Source organism: Erythrolamprus reginae, chromosome 1 (genome assembly GCF_031021105.1).
Source record: "Erythrolamprus reginae isolate rEryReg1 chromosome 1, rEryReg1.hap1, whole genome shotgun sequence".
Taxonomy (NCBI): Eukaryota; Metazoa; Chordata; class Lepidosauria; order Squamata; family Dipsadidae; genus Erythrolamprus; species Erythrolamprus reginae.
This window is the reverse complement of record NC_091950.1, coordinates 123999181-124018185: the sequence shown is the minus strand read 5'-3', so window position 1 is coordinate 124018185 and position 19005 is coordinate 123999181. Positions and strand designations below refer to the sequence as shown.

General features: G+C 40.8%; 1 protein-coding gene across 2 annotated transcripts in view; it reads right to left on the bottom strand.

Annotated features, from left to right (window-relative positions):
- PDE3B (phosphodiesterase 3B) overlaps window positions 1–18076 on the bottom strand; it is a 59643-nt gene extending 41567 nt beyond the window's left edge. For both annotated transcript variants that reach the window (XM_070763852.1, XM_070763863.1), the window contains exon 1: window positions 16650–18076. In XM_070763852.1, the coding sequence (XP_070619953.1) occupies window positions 16650–17630 (981 nt within the window). In that variant the 5' untranslated portion in view covers window positions 17631–18076. The remainder of the gene's footprint in view (window positions 1–16649) is intronic.
- Window positions 18077–19005: the final 929 nt, after the last annotated feature.

The window sequence follows — 19005 nt, the reverse complement described above, 5'->3', positions numbered from 1 at the left end:
GATTTTATTATTATTATTATTATTATTATTATTATTATTATTATTATTTATTAGATTTGTATGCTGCCCCCCTCCGTAGACTCGGAGCAGCTCACAACAGTGACAAAAACAATATATGGTAACAAATCTAATAATTAAAATCTAAAATAACAGTTGTACATTTAAAAATCTAAAAGCAAGGAACTCCAATATAAAAAAACATACACACAGTCATATCATGCACAAAGTTACATAGGCAAGGGGGGGATGTCTCAGTTCCCCCAAGCCTGACGACAGAGGTGGGTTTTAAGGAGTTTACGAAAGGCAAGATGGAAATACTACCAACAGCAAGTGAACGCAAGTATATGCATGTGTACATGTGTGCATGCAAACATACATACCACACACACACACACACACACACACTGCTTTGCTGTCTCGTTGTGGCAAGAGAGTGTTCCTGAGAGGGATGAATGAGGACTGAAAATGTAAATATAGAGTATATAATCTTTAGCAAGGTCACCATTCTATAAAGGTTATTCCAGCTCCTCAGATAAAACCAGAAGGAACTACATTGGGCAGAAGAGGAAAATGCTAGAGGTGGAAGTTCATGTTAGTGACAATTATTTTAATTGCCATTTAAATGATGCAGCAAAGGTGTGTGTGTGTGAGAGAGAAAGAGAGAGAAAGAAAAAAGAGAGAGAGAATTTTGTTAGATGCCAACCTAGCCTTGGAGAATGGGGGACCACTCAACTGATCTGGGCTACCACTGACAAATACTCCCCCAAAATGAGGAATATTAATAACTTCCCTTGTTAGGAGTTTATCAAATGTTTCCATTTGAAAGACCTCACTTACTTCTAGGATGTTTTTCCAATGCTGTTCCTAAAGCTGGAGATTGAGCTGTCTTTAGCCACTTATATAAATAACATCTACTACAATACTAAAGTTAAAACACATGCCCCAAATTGCTGTTTAAAAGATAATACTGTACTGCTTAGATCCATAAATTATATGTAAAAATGTCATTAACTATTTGTCATTCAATGCAGAAAGCAATATTTTTATTTCACCTATATTTGAAAATATGGTAAGTTTCCGCAGCTATGAGTTAATGATAGTTAAACTATCTTGACCAGTAATACTTCAATTGTAAAACTAGTAACCTAAAGCAAAATAAAACTGCTAGGCTACTACCGTGTTTCCCTGAAAATAAGACCCAGTCTTATATTATTTTGAACCCTGAAATAAACGCTTGGCCTTATTTGTCATGCACTCAAAAACCAAATTGAGCTTATTATTTGGGGATGTCTTATTTTGGGGAAGCAGGATAAGCCGCCCCGAGTTTACGGCATACAAATCTAATAAATAAATAATAACTAAATAAGTACCATCAATTACTCTGTAGGAAGGTTCCTTAAAGACATGGAGTGAGGGACCTCTTGGAAGCAGACTTTTTTTTTCTTAGCCCAAAGTAATACACTGCCTTGCAGGAAAGATGCTTGAAGTATATTTTTAAAGAATACTTATTGGATTGTTTAAACAATTGTTTCCACTGTTTATAAGCCATTTTGAAATAACTGTTATTCTGAAAACAGGGATATAAATAATTGTATTAAAATAGTAACATACCCTTGATTAATTAACATGTGCAATGTGTTATGTCCACTCAGAAAAATGTAATCCTTAGAGACTCCTTCATACATTTTATGGCAATAAAAGAAAATTTCCAGCTATATACAAAACTGCTTCAGCAATGTCAAAAACACTCTTTTCCATTTCTGTGGACTGCATTTCTGTGGAAAGAGGTTTAATTTCCAAATAAATCCCAATAAAATCTAATTATGTGGTGGAATTTAAAAGAAATATGAATAGCAAAAAGAAATGACGAGGAAGTTAATAGTAAATTATAGGGATGACTGAAGAAAGCACAAAGAATATGTGGAATGGCAAGAATAAATAAAGCAAAAGAGCAAAAAAGGCAGAAGCATATAATTCAAATTCCATTCAAAACAATCACAAATAAGCATAGACTATTTGGGTTGCAGCAGAAGTTAATAGATACCATTTATTCTCCAATGCATCTGGAAGGAGAGTCCACGTGGGGTTATACTCGAGTCTTATTGGTAGGGATTGAGTTTATATTTACATATTAATTACATATTAATTACGTACCGCCCCCTAGCTGCCCCAGAGGCTCAGTTTTAAAAAACTCAGTCAGGGAAAGGGACACTGAGTTTTTCCTCTGTGATTTGACTAGAATAAAGAGGTATAAATTGTTAAATATTTATGTCTTAGCTCTTTTATTAACATGTACCTTCCTTTACAGGTGGAATTATAAAAGCAGGGGTCTCTGCCCTCTGTGGGCACCCCCCCACACACACTCTCCTTATGGGGCCTCTTCTCTTAGAGAGTACTGCCCTGAGGAGGAGATTAGAGCCCTGGGTCACTGGCCTCCGTGGCCATACCAGGCTCGTGCCAGTCACGGTGGGGGTTCCGCCCCCCCCCCCACCGAAGGGCTGTGGAGGAACGGAAGAAATCCCAACATGAAACACCAAGCTGAGGAATGATGTCACTTTCCCTCATAGCTGCCCTCAGACGACAACTCCGGCGCCGGCTTCCCCCCGGCGCCTCTAATAGCTGCTTCCCAGCTGATTGTAATAGCGGAACGCCGGGAAGCTGAAACGCGACTGCAGCCCTGAAAGGAAGGTTCCTGGGCTCAAAAGATTGACACGCCCGCCATTTTAAAGCGCGATCGCTCAGGGGCGGCGTCAGCTGTTTGGCGCGAAACTGGCACAGCGCCAAACAGCCAGGCCAGCCCACCAACATTGTTAGAACGGGGAAAGCGGTAGTGTGACATAGCGCCGCCCAACGTTTGCTGTAAATTGGCAGGCGGACAACTGCCACGCAAACAAGCCTGTCAGTAATCTCACTTGACAACAGCTGCCTGTGACAGCAGTGATCCAGGAGTACCATTATCCAAAATTCCATATTTTGTGAGTAAAGCTGCCCCTATTATGGCTGATCAGACTAATGCCTCAGTGGGAGAACAATCTACCCCACCTCCGGTGGCCTCCAAACACAAGGAGAAGCCACCAGGCAGCAAGGCCAAGAAGTCTCAGTCTGGCTCCTCCCTTAAAGAGGCTGAGAGGAAAATCAAGGCCTTGGAACAAAGGTTGGAAGCGGCCTTGCACCCCACTAATGCCAACCCAGCAGGCCTGATTCCGAACGTGCCACCCTTCCAACAGTTGGCACAACCCTTTGAATCTCCCTCTATGCGGGTTGGATTGGGGCCAAATGGATCAGCCTCTGAGAGAGACTGGTCGCCTGACCACCATATATCGACCTTTTCTCCACAACCGATAGCGACAGGAAGGTCTGACTCCACCAGTCAAACTAGGCACTTGGCCCCTGACTTGGCACAGGGCATCCAAATTCCATTGGCCACGTTCACACCCACGGCTGCAGGATTTAGAGAGCAACCTGACGCTTGGCAGAACATCACACCAGCGTCGCAGGACATTATTGCGAACGCTTATTCTCAGGGCATGGCGGCTGGAGTACGCCAATCCACACTCCAGCCACCATGCCCAGCCCTTTATCGGGACCTCTGGTCTGCACCACCCCCACCGAGGTTGGGCTCCATGATGGAGGACTCCCTGCTAATGGAAGAGGGTAGTGACCAAGAGAATGACCTCTAAGATGATGAGGGCAACCTTCCTGAGCAGCCGGCCTTCGCTGGGTTACTTAAGCCAGCTTTGTTCAGAATTTTGCTACACAAAGCTAAGCAAGCGCTCAAAATGCCAGGTTCCGCTAAGCCTTTGGAGGCGACCAACACCGCTAGAACATTGGCTACCCTGACCAAAGAGCCTCCCAAAGAGTCAGACTATATACCATCATCTGAGATATTTTTGGAGAACATTAAACGCCCGTGGCAACAGTCAGCAGCAGCCCAGGGCCCATCCATGATGGAGTGAAGGTTTTATATCTTTGATGAGGAGATTGAGGCGGCCTTACAATTCCCGCCTATCGATAAGCCAGTGGCCACGTTAGTGTCCACGGCCCTGGTACCATCAGAAACAGCAGACAGCCTGAAACCAGAGGATAGGACTGAAACCTTACTACATAAAGCACATCAAATGTTAGCATGGGCTCTGCGAGCCGCGTCAGCGGCATCATTTTTTAATAGAGCGTCCATAATGTGGATCCAGGAAGTTAAATCCAGGCTGGGTCCTGAGGACAGTAGACTGAGACAAGATCTGAGCAAGTTACTGGCGGCAGCTGAGTTCTCCGCTGACGCTACCCTGAATGCAGCGAAGTTCTCCTCTAGGGGAATGGTATCCACACGGTCATTGATGGTTCCAGTTAATCATCTGGCACTTGAACGGGACAGAGTGAAGAGCCACAAATTACCAGACAAGGTCATCTCCACAATCTAAGCAGCCAGGAGGCCCTCCACGACGAGGATCTATCAATCGACATGGTCCGCATTTGTTACTTTCTGTTCCAAAAGAGACATACAACCGCAATGTGCATCACTGATTCCAGTTTTGGAATTCCTTCAAAGTGGTTTGGACAAAGGCTTAGCGCCTAACACCTTAAAGAGACAGGTGGCTGCCCTCTCAACCATCTTGAGGACGGAGGAGGGCGGTTCCCTAGCACATCACCCGTGGATCAAAGATTTCTTAAGGGGAGCCTCCAACACTCATTTAATAATAATAATAATAATAATAATAATAATAATAATAATAATAATAATAATAATAATTTATTAGATTTGTATGCCGCCCCTTTCCGAAGACTCGGGGCGGCTACCACCAGTACATAGATTCCCAACCTGGGATCTGTCATTAGTCCTCCGGGCTCTCACCAGTCCTCCATTTGAGCTGCTTAGGACTATTTTGTTGTGGCTTCTCTCTCTTAAAATGGCATTTTTAGTCGCAATCACCTCTGCTCGCTGCGTGTCAGAAGTAGCAGCCCTTTCCGTTCGTCCGGATCTCTGCACCTTCCACTCGGATAGGGTCGTCCTGCATCTGGACCCAACATTCATCCCTAAGGTGAACACTTCGTTCCATAGATTGCAGGAGCTCATGCTTCCAGATTTCTGTACACACGGTAGCCACCCGTCAGAACTGAGGTGGCACAATGTGGACGTACGGAGAGCACTTAAAGTTTATGTCAGATGTACCAAACCATTCAGGAAAACGGAGGCCTTATTTGTTTCATTTGATCAACACAAAATAGGCCTCAAAGTGTCATCGAGGACTATTAGCCGTTGGATTAGACTATGTATCTCGGAGGCTTATGGGGCATGCTCATGTCCTCCTCCGGATGGAATTACTGGACATTCTACTTGGAGCGCGGCTACCTCAGCTGTGTGGGCCACACAGGCTGCCATGGAGGACATATGCAGGGCAGCCACATTGTCTGCTCCATTGACATTTGTGAAGCACTACAAACTTGATACCTTCGCCTCGGCTGAGGCGGCCTTTGGGAGAAGAGTTCTGCAGAAGGTGTGCGTGTCTCGTGCACCCCTGGTCCACCCTTCTCCCTCCCTTACAAACTGAACTTGGGCATATCCCATGTGGACTCTCCTTCCAGATGCATTGGAGAAGAACCGTTGAACCTACCTGAACAGTCTTCTCGATGCACTGGAAGGAGAGTCCAAACCCACCCGGCCTTTTGGCCCAGGGCCATCGAATTTTTGACAATTGGGGTTTATAGTTACAGTTATTAAGTTGATCTGATATTAACTTAAATAAAGTTTACATTTCCTTATTATTTTCTTCGTTTTTTAAAACTGAGCCTCTGGAGCAGCTAGGGGGCAGTACGTAATTAACATGTAATTAATATGTAAATATAAACTCAGTCCCTACCAATAAGACTCGAGTATAACCCCACGTGGAGTCTCCTTCCAGTGCATCGAGAAGACCGTTCAGGTAGGTTCAACGGTTCTTTACAATTCATTGTAAAGTGAACAACAGTAACAGATTTGACAGAGTTTTCTTTTACTGATTTCTTCCTTTATCAACCACAGTTGGGAGAGGCAACTGAGTTGTTAAATGAAGAGGTCGTAGACAGTGAAGGGCTACCAAATTTTTTACTACCACTGTGGGTGTGCCTTTTGCAGGACACCCTGCATTTTCTTTCAACATCTTTCAGTGCAAATTGGGTGCTGTGGGGTAGAGCTCCATTTTTGCTACTCCACTGCATTCCCCCTTCCCCCATCCAGGCAGCAGCCCACCCGTGGTTGTAGAGTAAAACTCTGACTGCACTTATCATTTTACTTCAAACCTGCGAAGATTGTAAATGTGAGAATTGGTCTTTGGTGGCAAAGTTACTTTTGGTGGCTGTTTGAGGTAGTAGAACACAACAGCAAACAACAACAGAAAGGTCTTTGGAGATCTTCTAGTCCAACCCTCATAGGAAATCCTATGGCATTTCAGACAAATGGTTGTCCAATCTCTTCTTTAAAACCTCCAGTGTTGGAGCAGGCACAAATTCCGGACACAAGTTATTGCACTGATTAATTGTTGACAATTAGGTCAAAAAAATTCTCCTTAGATTTAGGTTGCTTCCCTACATTATTAGTTTCCATCCAATGGTTCTTGTCCTGCCTTCAGTTGCTTTGGATAATAGGTTGACCTTCTTTGTGGCAGCCCCTTAGATATTAGAATACTATCATGTCACCCTTAGTCTTCTTTTCATTAAACTAGATGTGCTTAAGGTCTGCAACTGTTCATCATATATTTGGGCCTCCAATCCCCTAATCAACTTTATTACTAGTCACTAAAGGGCTACCCAGTTAACTGATATCCATTCAAAATCAATATGATTTTTCACTACAGAAGTTGTTCAAATTGCAACATGTTCCTAAATATTTATTTTCTAAGACGTTCTAATGAAGCCATGTCTTCAAAATGAGATTGTAATAATGACATCTGAAATCCGACCTTCCTTCATTACAGTCAAGTTCAACTGATTCCTCTATCAAAAATAAAGGCACTATAAGGTAATTGCTGGGTAGAATGACGCAAAAAGTTTCCACGACAACAAGAACTGGAGTGTCTGCTTTGTACTTCCTCATCTGTTTGCTCTCAGACCAGGAGCCTGACAGTGTAGTCACTACATCCTGTTTCTCTTAAAAGATACAGAAATATAGAGGCTGCAACATTTAACCCTTAACTAACCTTTGTATAGTTCTAAAAGCATCCTTCATAACAATATTTTGATTTCTCTATTTCATTAACATGACTATTAAATATTAAAAATCTGCACATACATATATTTCAAGGTATATTTAAACCAGGGATGGGTTCTAACTTACCTCGCTGCAGGTTTGTTTCTCCCATGCTGTTTGGGTGTACCTCATGGGCACACGCACACTATGCATGCATGCACAAACACGAAAAATTCGAGAATTTTTTTTTAAAAAAAACCAAAGCTGAAAAAAAGATGGTGACCACATGCACAGAGCCAGAACTTAGTTTCTGAACATGCTCAGTAGGAATATATATATATCTATGAAACTTACACAGGAAGAAACCCAAATATGCCAAGACCTTCATACATGTACCCGTGAAAATCTACAAAAAGACACACACACACACACACACACATGCAGTGATACCTCGTCTTACGAACCCCTCATCATACGAACGTTTTGAGATACGAACCCAGGGTTTAAAAAAATTTTGCCTCTTTTTCCGAACTATTTTCACCTTACGAACCCGCTGCCGCTGCTGGGATGCCCCACCTCCAGACTTCCATTGCCAGGTGAAGGCTCTCCTCATTGGGATACCCCACCACCGGACCTTCTGTTGCCAGCGAAGCACCTGTTTTTCCGCTGCTGGGATTCTCCTGAGGCTCCCCTCCATGGGAAACCCCACCTCCGGACTTCTGCGTTTTTGCAATGGTGCAGGGGAATCCCAGCATTGCAAAAACGAGTGCTTCGCTGACAACGGGAGGTGGGGTTTCCAGCGAGGGAAGCCTCATTTGCGATGCTGTGATTTCGCTGAGGCTTCCCTCGCTGGGAAACCCCACCTCCGGACTTCCGTTGCCAGCGAAGCGCCCGTTTTTGTGATGCTGGGATTCCCCTGCTGGGATCCCGTGCAGCATCGCAAAAACACGTAAGTCCGGAGGTGGGGCTTCCCATGGAGGGGAGCCTCAGGGGAATCCCAGCAGTGAAAAAACGGGCGCTTCGGCTGGCAAAGGGGGTGAATTTTGGGCTTGCACGCATTAATCGCTTTTCCATTGATTTCTATGGGAAACATTGTTTCGTTTTACGAACTTTTCACCTTACGAACCTCGTCCTGGAACCAATTAAGTTCATAAGACAAGGTATCACTGTATATATATATATATGGCAGTGCTCACGGACTGGCACAGACCGATCCTGTCTGTGGGTCACTACCAGTTCGGGTGAACCGGTCCGAACTGGGAGGAACCCACCCATGATTTAAAGCCAACTAAACATGTATTTGGAAAAATGTATCGTAATGCAGAGAATATGAAAAAGAAATAATGTGTTTGTTGTCTCACAAAATTACTATGAATCAGCAATATTATTATAATATTATAATATCACCAGTTTTATAGTAAAAAGTATTGTATAAATTAGTGATTTTAAAAACAGTGACTGATGGCTTAAAGCATTAACATGAAGCCAGGAATGATAAAGCACTATGAGTGCTTTAGTTAAAAACAACTGACAAATTCTCTAATTGAGAAAAGTACCAGAGTAGATTTGAAAGAACATTTAGCCTTTACTCAAAATTATAACCAAAGTTTCATACAGACTATTTATCAGTCCCCATGTCTTCCCCGATATCAGTAAAAATCAGTATAAAACTATATATTTTACAGTACATTTCAATTGGATTTATTGAGCAACATAGTAGCTTAGAAAACACCTAAGAGAAAATGTAATTTTTATTAGATCCCAGAGCATAAACCCCAAAAGGCCAAACCACACTATATCCTATCTTTTGGAATTACCTTTATCAGCAGTAGCAGATTCTCTAAAATATACTACCCAGTCATGATTTGCAGTGTTCCCCCGACACACTTATATAAAACATACAGCATTATATTTAATAGCTCACACATGCAACCCATGATTCAAAACCTTTCTGAGCTCAGATTACTGCACTTTTCACTGCCAGACATCTGTTAGCATTCATCAATATGTATTCCAGCAATTATGCACAGACAAATTTTTTTTAATAAGGACCACTGGGAAAGGTGGAATATCTGTATTTAACTTTGTCCTATTCCCCCAATGATAGCCTTCAAAATAGTATAAACAACAGTGAGTTGCAAAAAGATCGATTTGTCTCCCAAAACAAAATAAGCTATTTTCTTACCAGATATATTAAAAATCACTCAGAGCTGATCTCTTTCTAAAAAGATAAAGGGAGAAGGAAAGGACCTGGAGCCATACAAGTTAAAAACTGTTGAAAATCTGTTCTCCTAGCTCATATACTATATCTTTCAAACAATTAGTTGCATTAAGAATATGTTTCAATTCCTAAAGAATGCATAACATTAGGGGGGGGTAGTATACAGATAGCCATTCTGGGAAGGTTTTGTTTTGTTTTGTGATTTAAAAAAAATATTAAGAACTACTTTAGGAAAGTCACTTTGGTGAAATACTTTAAGACACTATGCTAAAAACCAGTTCTAGTCCGCCTTAAGGTACACAGCTGGGTGGCATTGGGTCAGTCAGTTTTTCATTCTGTCTTAAGAGGTTAGTAGACAATGGCAAAACCCATTGAAAGAGAATTATCAAGAAAATCGCAGGGACAAACAATTTTATGGTATCTATCTTGTGTCATGCCTTTATTATTTTTACAAATAACTCAAGGCCACAAACACATCGAACCACCTACCCACTCCTGTTTTGCCCACAGCAAAAATCTGTGAGATGGTTTGAGCTGACAGAGTGACTGGCTTTTATGACTAATGGGGGGAGTAGAAGTTCATCTAGCTGGCTTTCATGACTAAGAAGGGACTAGAAGTTCCACCTTGTCCTCATATGTCCCACCCCACCTACCCAAATTATCTCCAATTCCTCTTTCTCCTTTCCCAGGCCAAGGCTTCAATTTGACACACCTATCTCAAATCTACACTCACATTCATGCCAGGTCTTCAGACTGAACCTTCCTTAGGCACTTGATAGAAGGAAAATCAGACCATTACATCTTTAACCTACCCTGTGACCCCTTCTCCACCGCTTCTTGATAAGGAAACTAGATATAACCAGCTAGAAAGTCAGGGAGATTGAGCCCGAGTGCAAGGGAGAGAGCCAGTGGGGCAATACTAAGCTTCAGTTTGGAGCATGGTTCCACAAGACTCCATGGTAGCAATATCCGCATGGTAATCGGAGAGGGGCGGCATACAAATCCAAATAAATAAATAAATAAATATCCAATCCAAAACTGTCAACCCCAATTCATGTCCTTCTAGGTCTTCTTCAGGGCACTTTCCAAAGTATCTCAATCCTAAGTAAAAGCACTCCAGGGAACCAAAGCATGGGTCTAAATTACTTGACATGCCAATTACTTAGCTAGCATACATTTATTATCTTTGTAGGAGTTAAAATATTTGTTTGTTTGTATTTATATATATATATCTTAGATATAACTTAACTTATCTTAGATCCAATTTATTAGATTTAAAATCTACAAAAAACCCCAAAATTTAAAAAACAGTCATTCCATTCGCTCAAAATTCTCATAACATGTTCATTGGCCAGGGGGCAAGAATCTAGTGGTCCCAAGCCTGGCGGCATAAATGAGTCTTAAGACTCTTATGGAAGGCGAGGAGGGTGGGGGCAGTACAAATCTCTGGGGGGAGCTGATTCCAGAGGGCTGGGGTCCCCACAGAGAAGGCTCTTCCTCTAGGCCCCACAAAAAGAGATTGTCTAGTAGTTGACAGAACCTAGAGAAGGCTGACTCTGTGGGACCTGACCAGTCGCTGGGATTCATGCAACAGAAGGCAGTCCCGCAGGTATTCTGGCCGGATGTCATGTAGGGCTTTATAATATGATAAGGGCAAGACCACATAATTTTCCCTTTCAGTAAAAATCCTGTGGGATTCATGGCTATAAAGCCCTTTGGATATTATATTCTAAAGTTTATGCATGTTCAGCTAAACACAGAAGCTTCCTCATAACTGAGCACATAACTGAGTGAAAGAGAAGCATGTGCTCCCACTTACGGGAAGGCTTCTACGCATGCTTATTGGATATGCTTACCATTCTCTTGCAAATCTTTGACTCTATGTGCAAAAACCTGAATAAGTAGAGCTCTATGGCCAGACGCCCAATTTTTCCCTCCAAATAAGGATAGAAGCTTCTTCTTGATTCTTATTTACTAAAATTATTGGCTTAATTGGGGGGGGGGGGGGAGGAACAGCAGAAACATATGAGGGGAAAATATGTTGCAAAGGAGATTAAAAACAACTACAGAAAACATGGCATCATAGAATAACTATAATCTTTGAATATATTAATGCATCTTATTTTGTTGACAGAATTTATTTGGGGCTGTTGAAGCTATTAAGCTAATGCTGTTTAAAACTACTTGTACATTCTGTGTCTATGGAGATTCTCAATCATTCAGGTCATGGTTGTCTCAATGGTGCTTTTTTTCCAAGAGGCAACTGGACTTCCTTGTTTTTCTTGTCTTCAAATGATTTGGAGTCATTTGCACTACTCAAGTGACCCTGAGGACACAGATAAACCTGAAAATTGCCTCAATGACTCTCTAAAAGAATGCAAATGATCAGCTTCTGTAAGAAATATAAAACCTTCCATTTCCCCATCATCTGAGAAGTTTCTTGAATGAGAAGCAAAATATATTCAAAATTTAAAGAGGAAATTCCAATTGCCTCTTGAAAAATATGTCATTATGATATATCATTGTAATAATTGTTTCATCCAGTCAATAAGGAATGCACCTTTGGGATTATCTGTGCATTCCTTGTATGAAACCATTGATTGTTACAATGATATATCATAATGACATTGTGTTGTCAATTTGTTGTCTGTAGAAGACAAACAACTTGGTGCAAACTTTGCTACAGTGTGTTTTATTTTGACAAATTAATTTGTTGTAACATAGGGAGAAAAGCAAATAAATCAAAGTTCAAAGTTCATGGAATAAGGCTTAACATACTTGCTTCCTGAAATAATGCAGAATAAAATATGAAATAAGTATCATAATACAACAGCACATATAAAGTTATACAAAGTATTCAACATAATAGCCATTTTAAAAAAGTAATGTAACATATCAAATTATTAAATCTGTTATTCCTTCCCCCTTCCTGCCCCAGAAGGCTTCAACTGATTAAATCAGTGTTTCCCAAATATTTTCCTTCAATACCCAAAACTGCTTATAGTCAATTTAAATGTCCCTACTGCAGTTCTTTAATCTGGCAAGATTCCTGCCGATGGGCAAAGAGCAATAAAGAAACTACTGGAGCAATCCATTCTGTCTTGGCTCCTTATATCTGACAGTTACGTCTGTCTGACAGTTGTGTAGCAATTATCTTCCTGGAATGTTTACGTGGAATGTTAGTCTGCTCCAAAGAAGATGTTACCAAGTTCAGATGAATGAATCTCATTTTTAATAAAATCCCAGTTGTATACAGTAATTCTTATTTGAACAGTTTTTTTAAAATTTATGCTTGGAAGATACCCCCCTTGAAATTTCAATTTAAAAGGAATTTGAATTACAGAATAATCAATAGTTTCTCATGGTTTGAACCTAAATTTCACTATCATATTTTGTTGAATCATTTGAAATGATATATGCTATCCACAATAAGACTATAAGATTCTTGGTTTTTCAGACTATAATGTGATTTTAAAAAGCTATAATGCAGATTAATATTGGAAGTGATAACTCTTTTAACATTAGCTAATAAAATATTAATAAACAAAATTCCTGTTTCTAAGAATTCTAAGAAATTTTTTTAAAAATGGGAAGGATATGTAGGTTTTAAATAAAATCTGTTTGCATGTTACTCCAGTACAGTTCCTTTTCTAACATCACACCTGCCAAAGCAAAACAGGAAGTACATCTCATTTGTGAATTATACTTTTACTGTTTTATTGCAAACATAGTACAGTATATGAAACTTGAACTGTGATTGAACATTCCTTTTAATGCTTCGTATTATACAAAGCATAAAAAGGAATGTTCAATCACGGTTCAAGTTTCATATACAGTACTATGTTTGCAATAAAACAGTAGAAGTATAATTCACAAATGAGATGTACTTCCTGTTTTGCTATGGCAGGTGTGATGCTAGAAAAGGAACTGTACTGGAGTAACATGCAAACAGATTTTATTTAAAACCTGCATATCCTCTCATGTACTGTATTTTTTTCAAAACTTATGCCAGTTCCAAGAAACAAGAAGTGAACTATTTCACTTTTTCAGGCATCATGAGTATACCCACATTGTTAATATGCTGCCTCATATATTTGATCTCATGCAAATGACAAATACTTTCACTGAGAACAGTGTCTATTAGAGCACTCAAAACGTCCTATTTGTTTCACTCTGGGTTGTGTATAGCACACATTCCCCCTCCCAGCTTGATTATTTGATCTGTGTTTTAATAATGTACCACTGTCTAATTTTCAAAAAATAAATCTCAATTTACAAAGATGTTCTAAATAATGACCTAATCTACTTCTTATGTATTTCCTCATAACTTTTCTGAATTACAGAATATCTGTTTTAGTTTTCCAAACTATAACTTAAATGTTTTCATATAAAATAAAAAAAATATTTTAAGAATACTGTATACATCTTATACTATATTAATCAAAAACCCAATATTTTAAGAAACAAAGTGTTTAGAAATGTTAGTGCCGTAGTATTTATAACATTAAATACTAAATTGATCTTAATTTTAAATAATAAATTAAATTAATACCATACTAATCTGTAACAGCGGTTTCTACAGTATATAAGGAAAGGAGGATAACTTTTTTTAAAGGTTCATAATTAATACTACCAGTTATGGATTTATTTGTCAATATTTATGTTAATATTTTAAAACAAAATAATAAAAAGTTAATATTAATTAAAATTCATTGAGGGCAATGATCTAATCTTAAGTGATTATGCTCAATTTATCTATTGTTTGCAGTCATTGCATATTTTTAAGATTATGTATTTAAGATAATTAGTAGTAAAGTACTTTATAAATGGCTCCAAGAAAACATATTGTTCCTTAGAAGGAATAGTTACAACACTATTTTGTACCTTGTAAATATTTTTCTTCCATCTGATATCAAAACAAAACTAATTCTTTCAGATGTAATACCTTTAACCAAGAATCTGCTATGTAATATAGTAGTATGTAGTAAAGTATGTATGTAGTATGTAGTAAAGTAAAAGTAAAGTAAAGTATGTAGTAAAGTAAAGTACTATGTAGTAAAGTACTTTATAAATGGCTCCAAGAAAACATATTGTTCCTTAGAAGGAATAGTTACAACAGTATTTTGTACCTTGTAAATATTTTTCTTCCATCTGATATCAAAACAAAACTAATTCTTTCAGATGTAATACCTTTAACCAAGAATCTGCTATGTAATATACAACTTCTTATTTAAAAGTATAGGGGAGAAGATGAATAGTCCAACCATATGTTGTACAGAATAAACTAATTCTTTTTAGAACTTACACTTATGTAGATATGCACAAAATTGCAATCTTATTGTACAAATTAATTTTTAAAAATATGATGGTATATGATAAACCCAAATCGTCCAAAACTGCAGAGAGGTTTCCTTTATTTGCTAATAGGTTTTATATTGTGAGTTTTTCAAATTATGGAATCTTTCGTAGCTAAGTCTATTAGCTATGAGGCTTTTCTAGCAAATGACAAAGCTCACTTCAGATGGTTGTAAAATAATATTATAATTTTAATCTTTTCAGTGTACGATAATATATCTACCTGACAATGAATAATGTAACTTGTAAATCAATCAAGAGAAATTTTTGCTCACTTATAATCTCTCTTAAATACAATTATTGCTAACAAAATAGGCTGAGTACAATTTGAAAGCAATACTGTACTATTGATGATACTTTTTAAAGAAATGTTTTCTAGTTTTTCCACTGTTTCTCTTCTTAATGTTCTGTCCCTAGGCAGAATATCTTATCTTTCTTGCCATTTCCAATAATATGAAACCTTTATCGCTCTCCTGTTTGTCAAAACAAAATTGACTGTATTTGTCACACTGCTGAGTACTCCTGAATAGTTCCAAAAACACAGAACAAACTTTACAGACTGTTCCTCCTCCTTTTCTCAACCTATTTTGAAATGATAAAAGTAATAATGAATTAGTTTCAAAGCATTCAACCACTCAATATTAACTTAGTTTGCATTCTTGTTGAGAATCTGTAGCCTGCATTTTGAAAAGTTGTCCCTGCGCAATAAAGGCTATCAGATAAGTGCACAGTTACAAAGTCCTTTAAAAGTTTAGTTTGGCTTAATGCAGTTGTTTTGCAAATTATCAACCAAACTAACAAGTAACATGAAATATTGTGAAGTAATTCTGTACGCAGCCTCACAACATCAGTGTACAGTAACCAGATTGTACTTTTGCCACAGGCTAAGCCATGTCCATTCCTGGAAGATATAGATTTTAAGTCAAGTGAGTTACATTCAGTTTTGGAGACTGCTTAACCTTTGACCAAATTATACAGGTACAATTTTCCTAAGCCCAGGCTGGAAAAGGAACACCACACCACCTAACAGGAAAAAGAGAGTCCTGCATTTAGAGTTGCAGGATGCTCATTTATTTATTTATTTATTTGCAGGATGCTCATTTATTCATTTTTTAAATTTTATTTATTTGTAAAACACCTATAGATAGTAGTAGTTTGTATAACATAACTAAAAAGTAACGATAAAAGAGAACAGTAGGACAGGGATGGTAGGCACAGTGTTGCACTTATGCATGCTCCTTACAGACCTCTTAGAAATGGGGAGAGGTCGACTGTAGACAGTCTAAGTTTGAAGTTTTTGGGGTTTGGGGAAGAAACCACAGAGTCAGGCAGTGCATTCGAGGCATTGATCACACTATTGCTGAAGTCATGTTTTCTGCAGTTGAGTTTAGAGCAGTTTACATTTAGTTTGAATCTATTATGTGCTCATATACGTATAAGTAGCATACAACTTTTAGCAGACTCCACAAAAGCAACTGATGTTTATTTTATTTCATTTTAATTTATTTGTTTGTCAAACATGTATAGGATAGTAGTCTGTAGAAGTAAAAAATAATGATTAAAAAGGACAATAGGACAGTAGGACAGGGACAGTAGGCACAGTGGTGCGTTTATGCACGCCCCTTACAGACCTTAGAAACGGGGAGAGGTCAACTGTAGACAATCTAAGGTTAAAGTTTTGGGGGTTGATTGATTTGATTTGATTTATTGGATTTATATGCCGCCCCTCAACGCAAACTCGGGGCGGCTTGGGGAAGAAACCAGAGTCAGGTAGTGCATTCCAGGCATTGATCTCTCTATTGCTGAAGACGTATCTTCTGCAGTCGAGAATGCTCATATGCTCAGGCAGAAAGCATCCCCCCAGGCTGCGCAGTGTCTAACAAGGGCTTTTCTTGCCAGTCAGCAGAGGCTTACCTGTTCTTTGGAAATGCAAGGCAACGAAGGTCTCCTGGACGTTTTCCAGCCGCCACGGTAAGGGGCAGGAGTCTCTCCCAAGGCCACGCAACTGGATCTCCTCTTGGGTCGGACAACGGGAACTTTATGCTCGGGCAACTTCGGATGCGATCCCTGGAGGCGCTGCTGTAAACCCGGAGCCGAAGGGGAACGAGAAGAAGAGAAAACGGAGCGTCCTCCTCCTCCTCCCAGCAGAGCCCACAAGCATCCCGCCATCCCGGCGAAGCAGGAGAGCAGCGGTCTGAGGGGAAGAGGCAGGGAGCCCAGGCTGGCGAGCGAAACCAGCCACACGAAGCTGGAGAAAACCAACACTACGAGGCTGCTGCGGAGTTTGAGGCTGCGCTGCCAAAGGGTCAGGCCGGCCACGGCGCCAAGCGCGGCAAGCAACCGGCCCGCCAGCATCTGCCATTCGGGATGAGGGACGTTTTCCTCGGCTTCAGCCTGGCGGGACAGCAGGAGCCACTGGAGCGTCACCCAATCCCCCGCGTAGCAACAAACCGGCAGCGCCAGGAGCCACCGGGGGCCGCCGCCGCCGCCGGGCTCATCCCGGGCTAGGTAGCAGGTGAGGAAGAAGAAGGCGCAGGCGAGGCTGAAGAGCGGGCTGAGGCAGCGGCAAAGCCCGAGGGGCGCCCACAACCCGGTTGCTTCGGGACTGCTCGCGGCTGCGCCCGTTTTCCTTGGGAGGTCTCCCCAGAGCAAGACCACACACGGCAGAAGCGCCAAGGTAGCCGCAGCAGCCCCCAGACCCCAGCCCAGAGCCCGGCGAGGGGCGGCTGGGAGGAGCGCCCGAAGGTCCAGCGAAAGGCTGCCGCTCCGGCCGCATCTCTTCGCGTAGTAGCCGTTCCGCAGACTGAGCTCTGCAGAGCCGCGAGCCGAAGGCTGCCGGCTTAGAAGTTTGTTGAGAGAAGAAACGGAGGCGGCGGCTTCTCTCTCGTCCCTCATGGTGGCCGGGCGGGAAAAGCGGCGGAGAAGGAGATGGAGACGAAGGAAGGGGAGGAGGGGGAAAGCCGGGCTCCCTCAGTTTCTCCTACGTCCCAACACTGCTGCCTCCTTTCATCTCTTTAACCAAGAGAGGAGGGAAAAGCCGGAGACAGCCAGCAATAAGGAGCTTCGCTCCTGAAACGCAAGCGGCGGCGGGACCGCAGAGTCCAGGCTGGGAGCATGGCGAGTAAAAAAGACAGGAGAAGGAAAACAAACGGTAGAAAGAGGTTGTTGTTAAGTTTCCCGTTCCCTTTTATTATTCCCGCCCCCCCACACGCCCTCGATGAGAGCGCGCTGCCGCCTCCCAGAGTTCCAGGACAGCGAGGTCCGCACGCGCTCTTCCAAGACACGCCCTCCCTGTGACGGCACAAACGTTGGAACTGGCTGGCTCGCGCTCTCTCAAGCTCTCTGCCCTCCGACCGCCCTGCAGGGCGCGCGTCATAAAGTAGGAAAGGATGGCCAATCGGAGGAGGAGGAGGGGAGAGGGAGGGAGGGAGGGAGAGTGTGTGTTTGTGTGTCGCCCCGTCCCCAATAGAAAGGGGAGGGGTGACTCCGTACGGCTGAGGAGAAATACGGACCTGTATATTCTAACGACTTTTGCGGAAGTTTCGTCCCTTGTGAGGGCAGGCGTTGCAGCCTTTAAGGCGCCCTTTCCCGCGGTCTCGCGAAGCGTCACGCTTGGCTTTAAACCACCCGCTTCTGGCTGTGACGCTTCCGATTGCCACCCTTTCCTCCGATTCTTGAGAATTTGCACTTGAATTTTCTCCCCCCCCCCCCCTTTCCAACTTGAGCTTAAACCAAGCTAGGCTTGAATTCAAACCAGACGTGACAAAAATATATAGTCCTATATTTTTAAATATTTAATACTATTTCATATTTAATCCAATATTTAATAATTATTTCGATAATATTTAACATTTAATTCAATAATATTTAATTCAATGATGTTTAATATTTAATTTTTTTTTTATTTATTTTGTCCAATACACAATGAGGGTTTTAGTGAGTATATATCAATACTGTATACACATAGTAAAATACATGATGAAGGTTATAGAGGAGATACTCATAGTAAAATATATCTAAGAAAGAATAGAAAAGAAGATATAGGAATAGAATATATAGAATATATAGAATATAGTAACAGAATATATATATATATATATATATATATATATATATATATATATATATATATATATATATAATTTGTTTTCGTAAATTTTCACGGGTATATGTATGTAGATTGTTCTGAGTTCGGGTTTTGCCCTGTGTAATGTTTTGCATGTCTATGCGACGTTTCGGTGAAATCACATTCACCATCATCAGGCTGAAG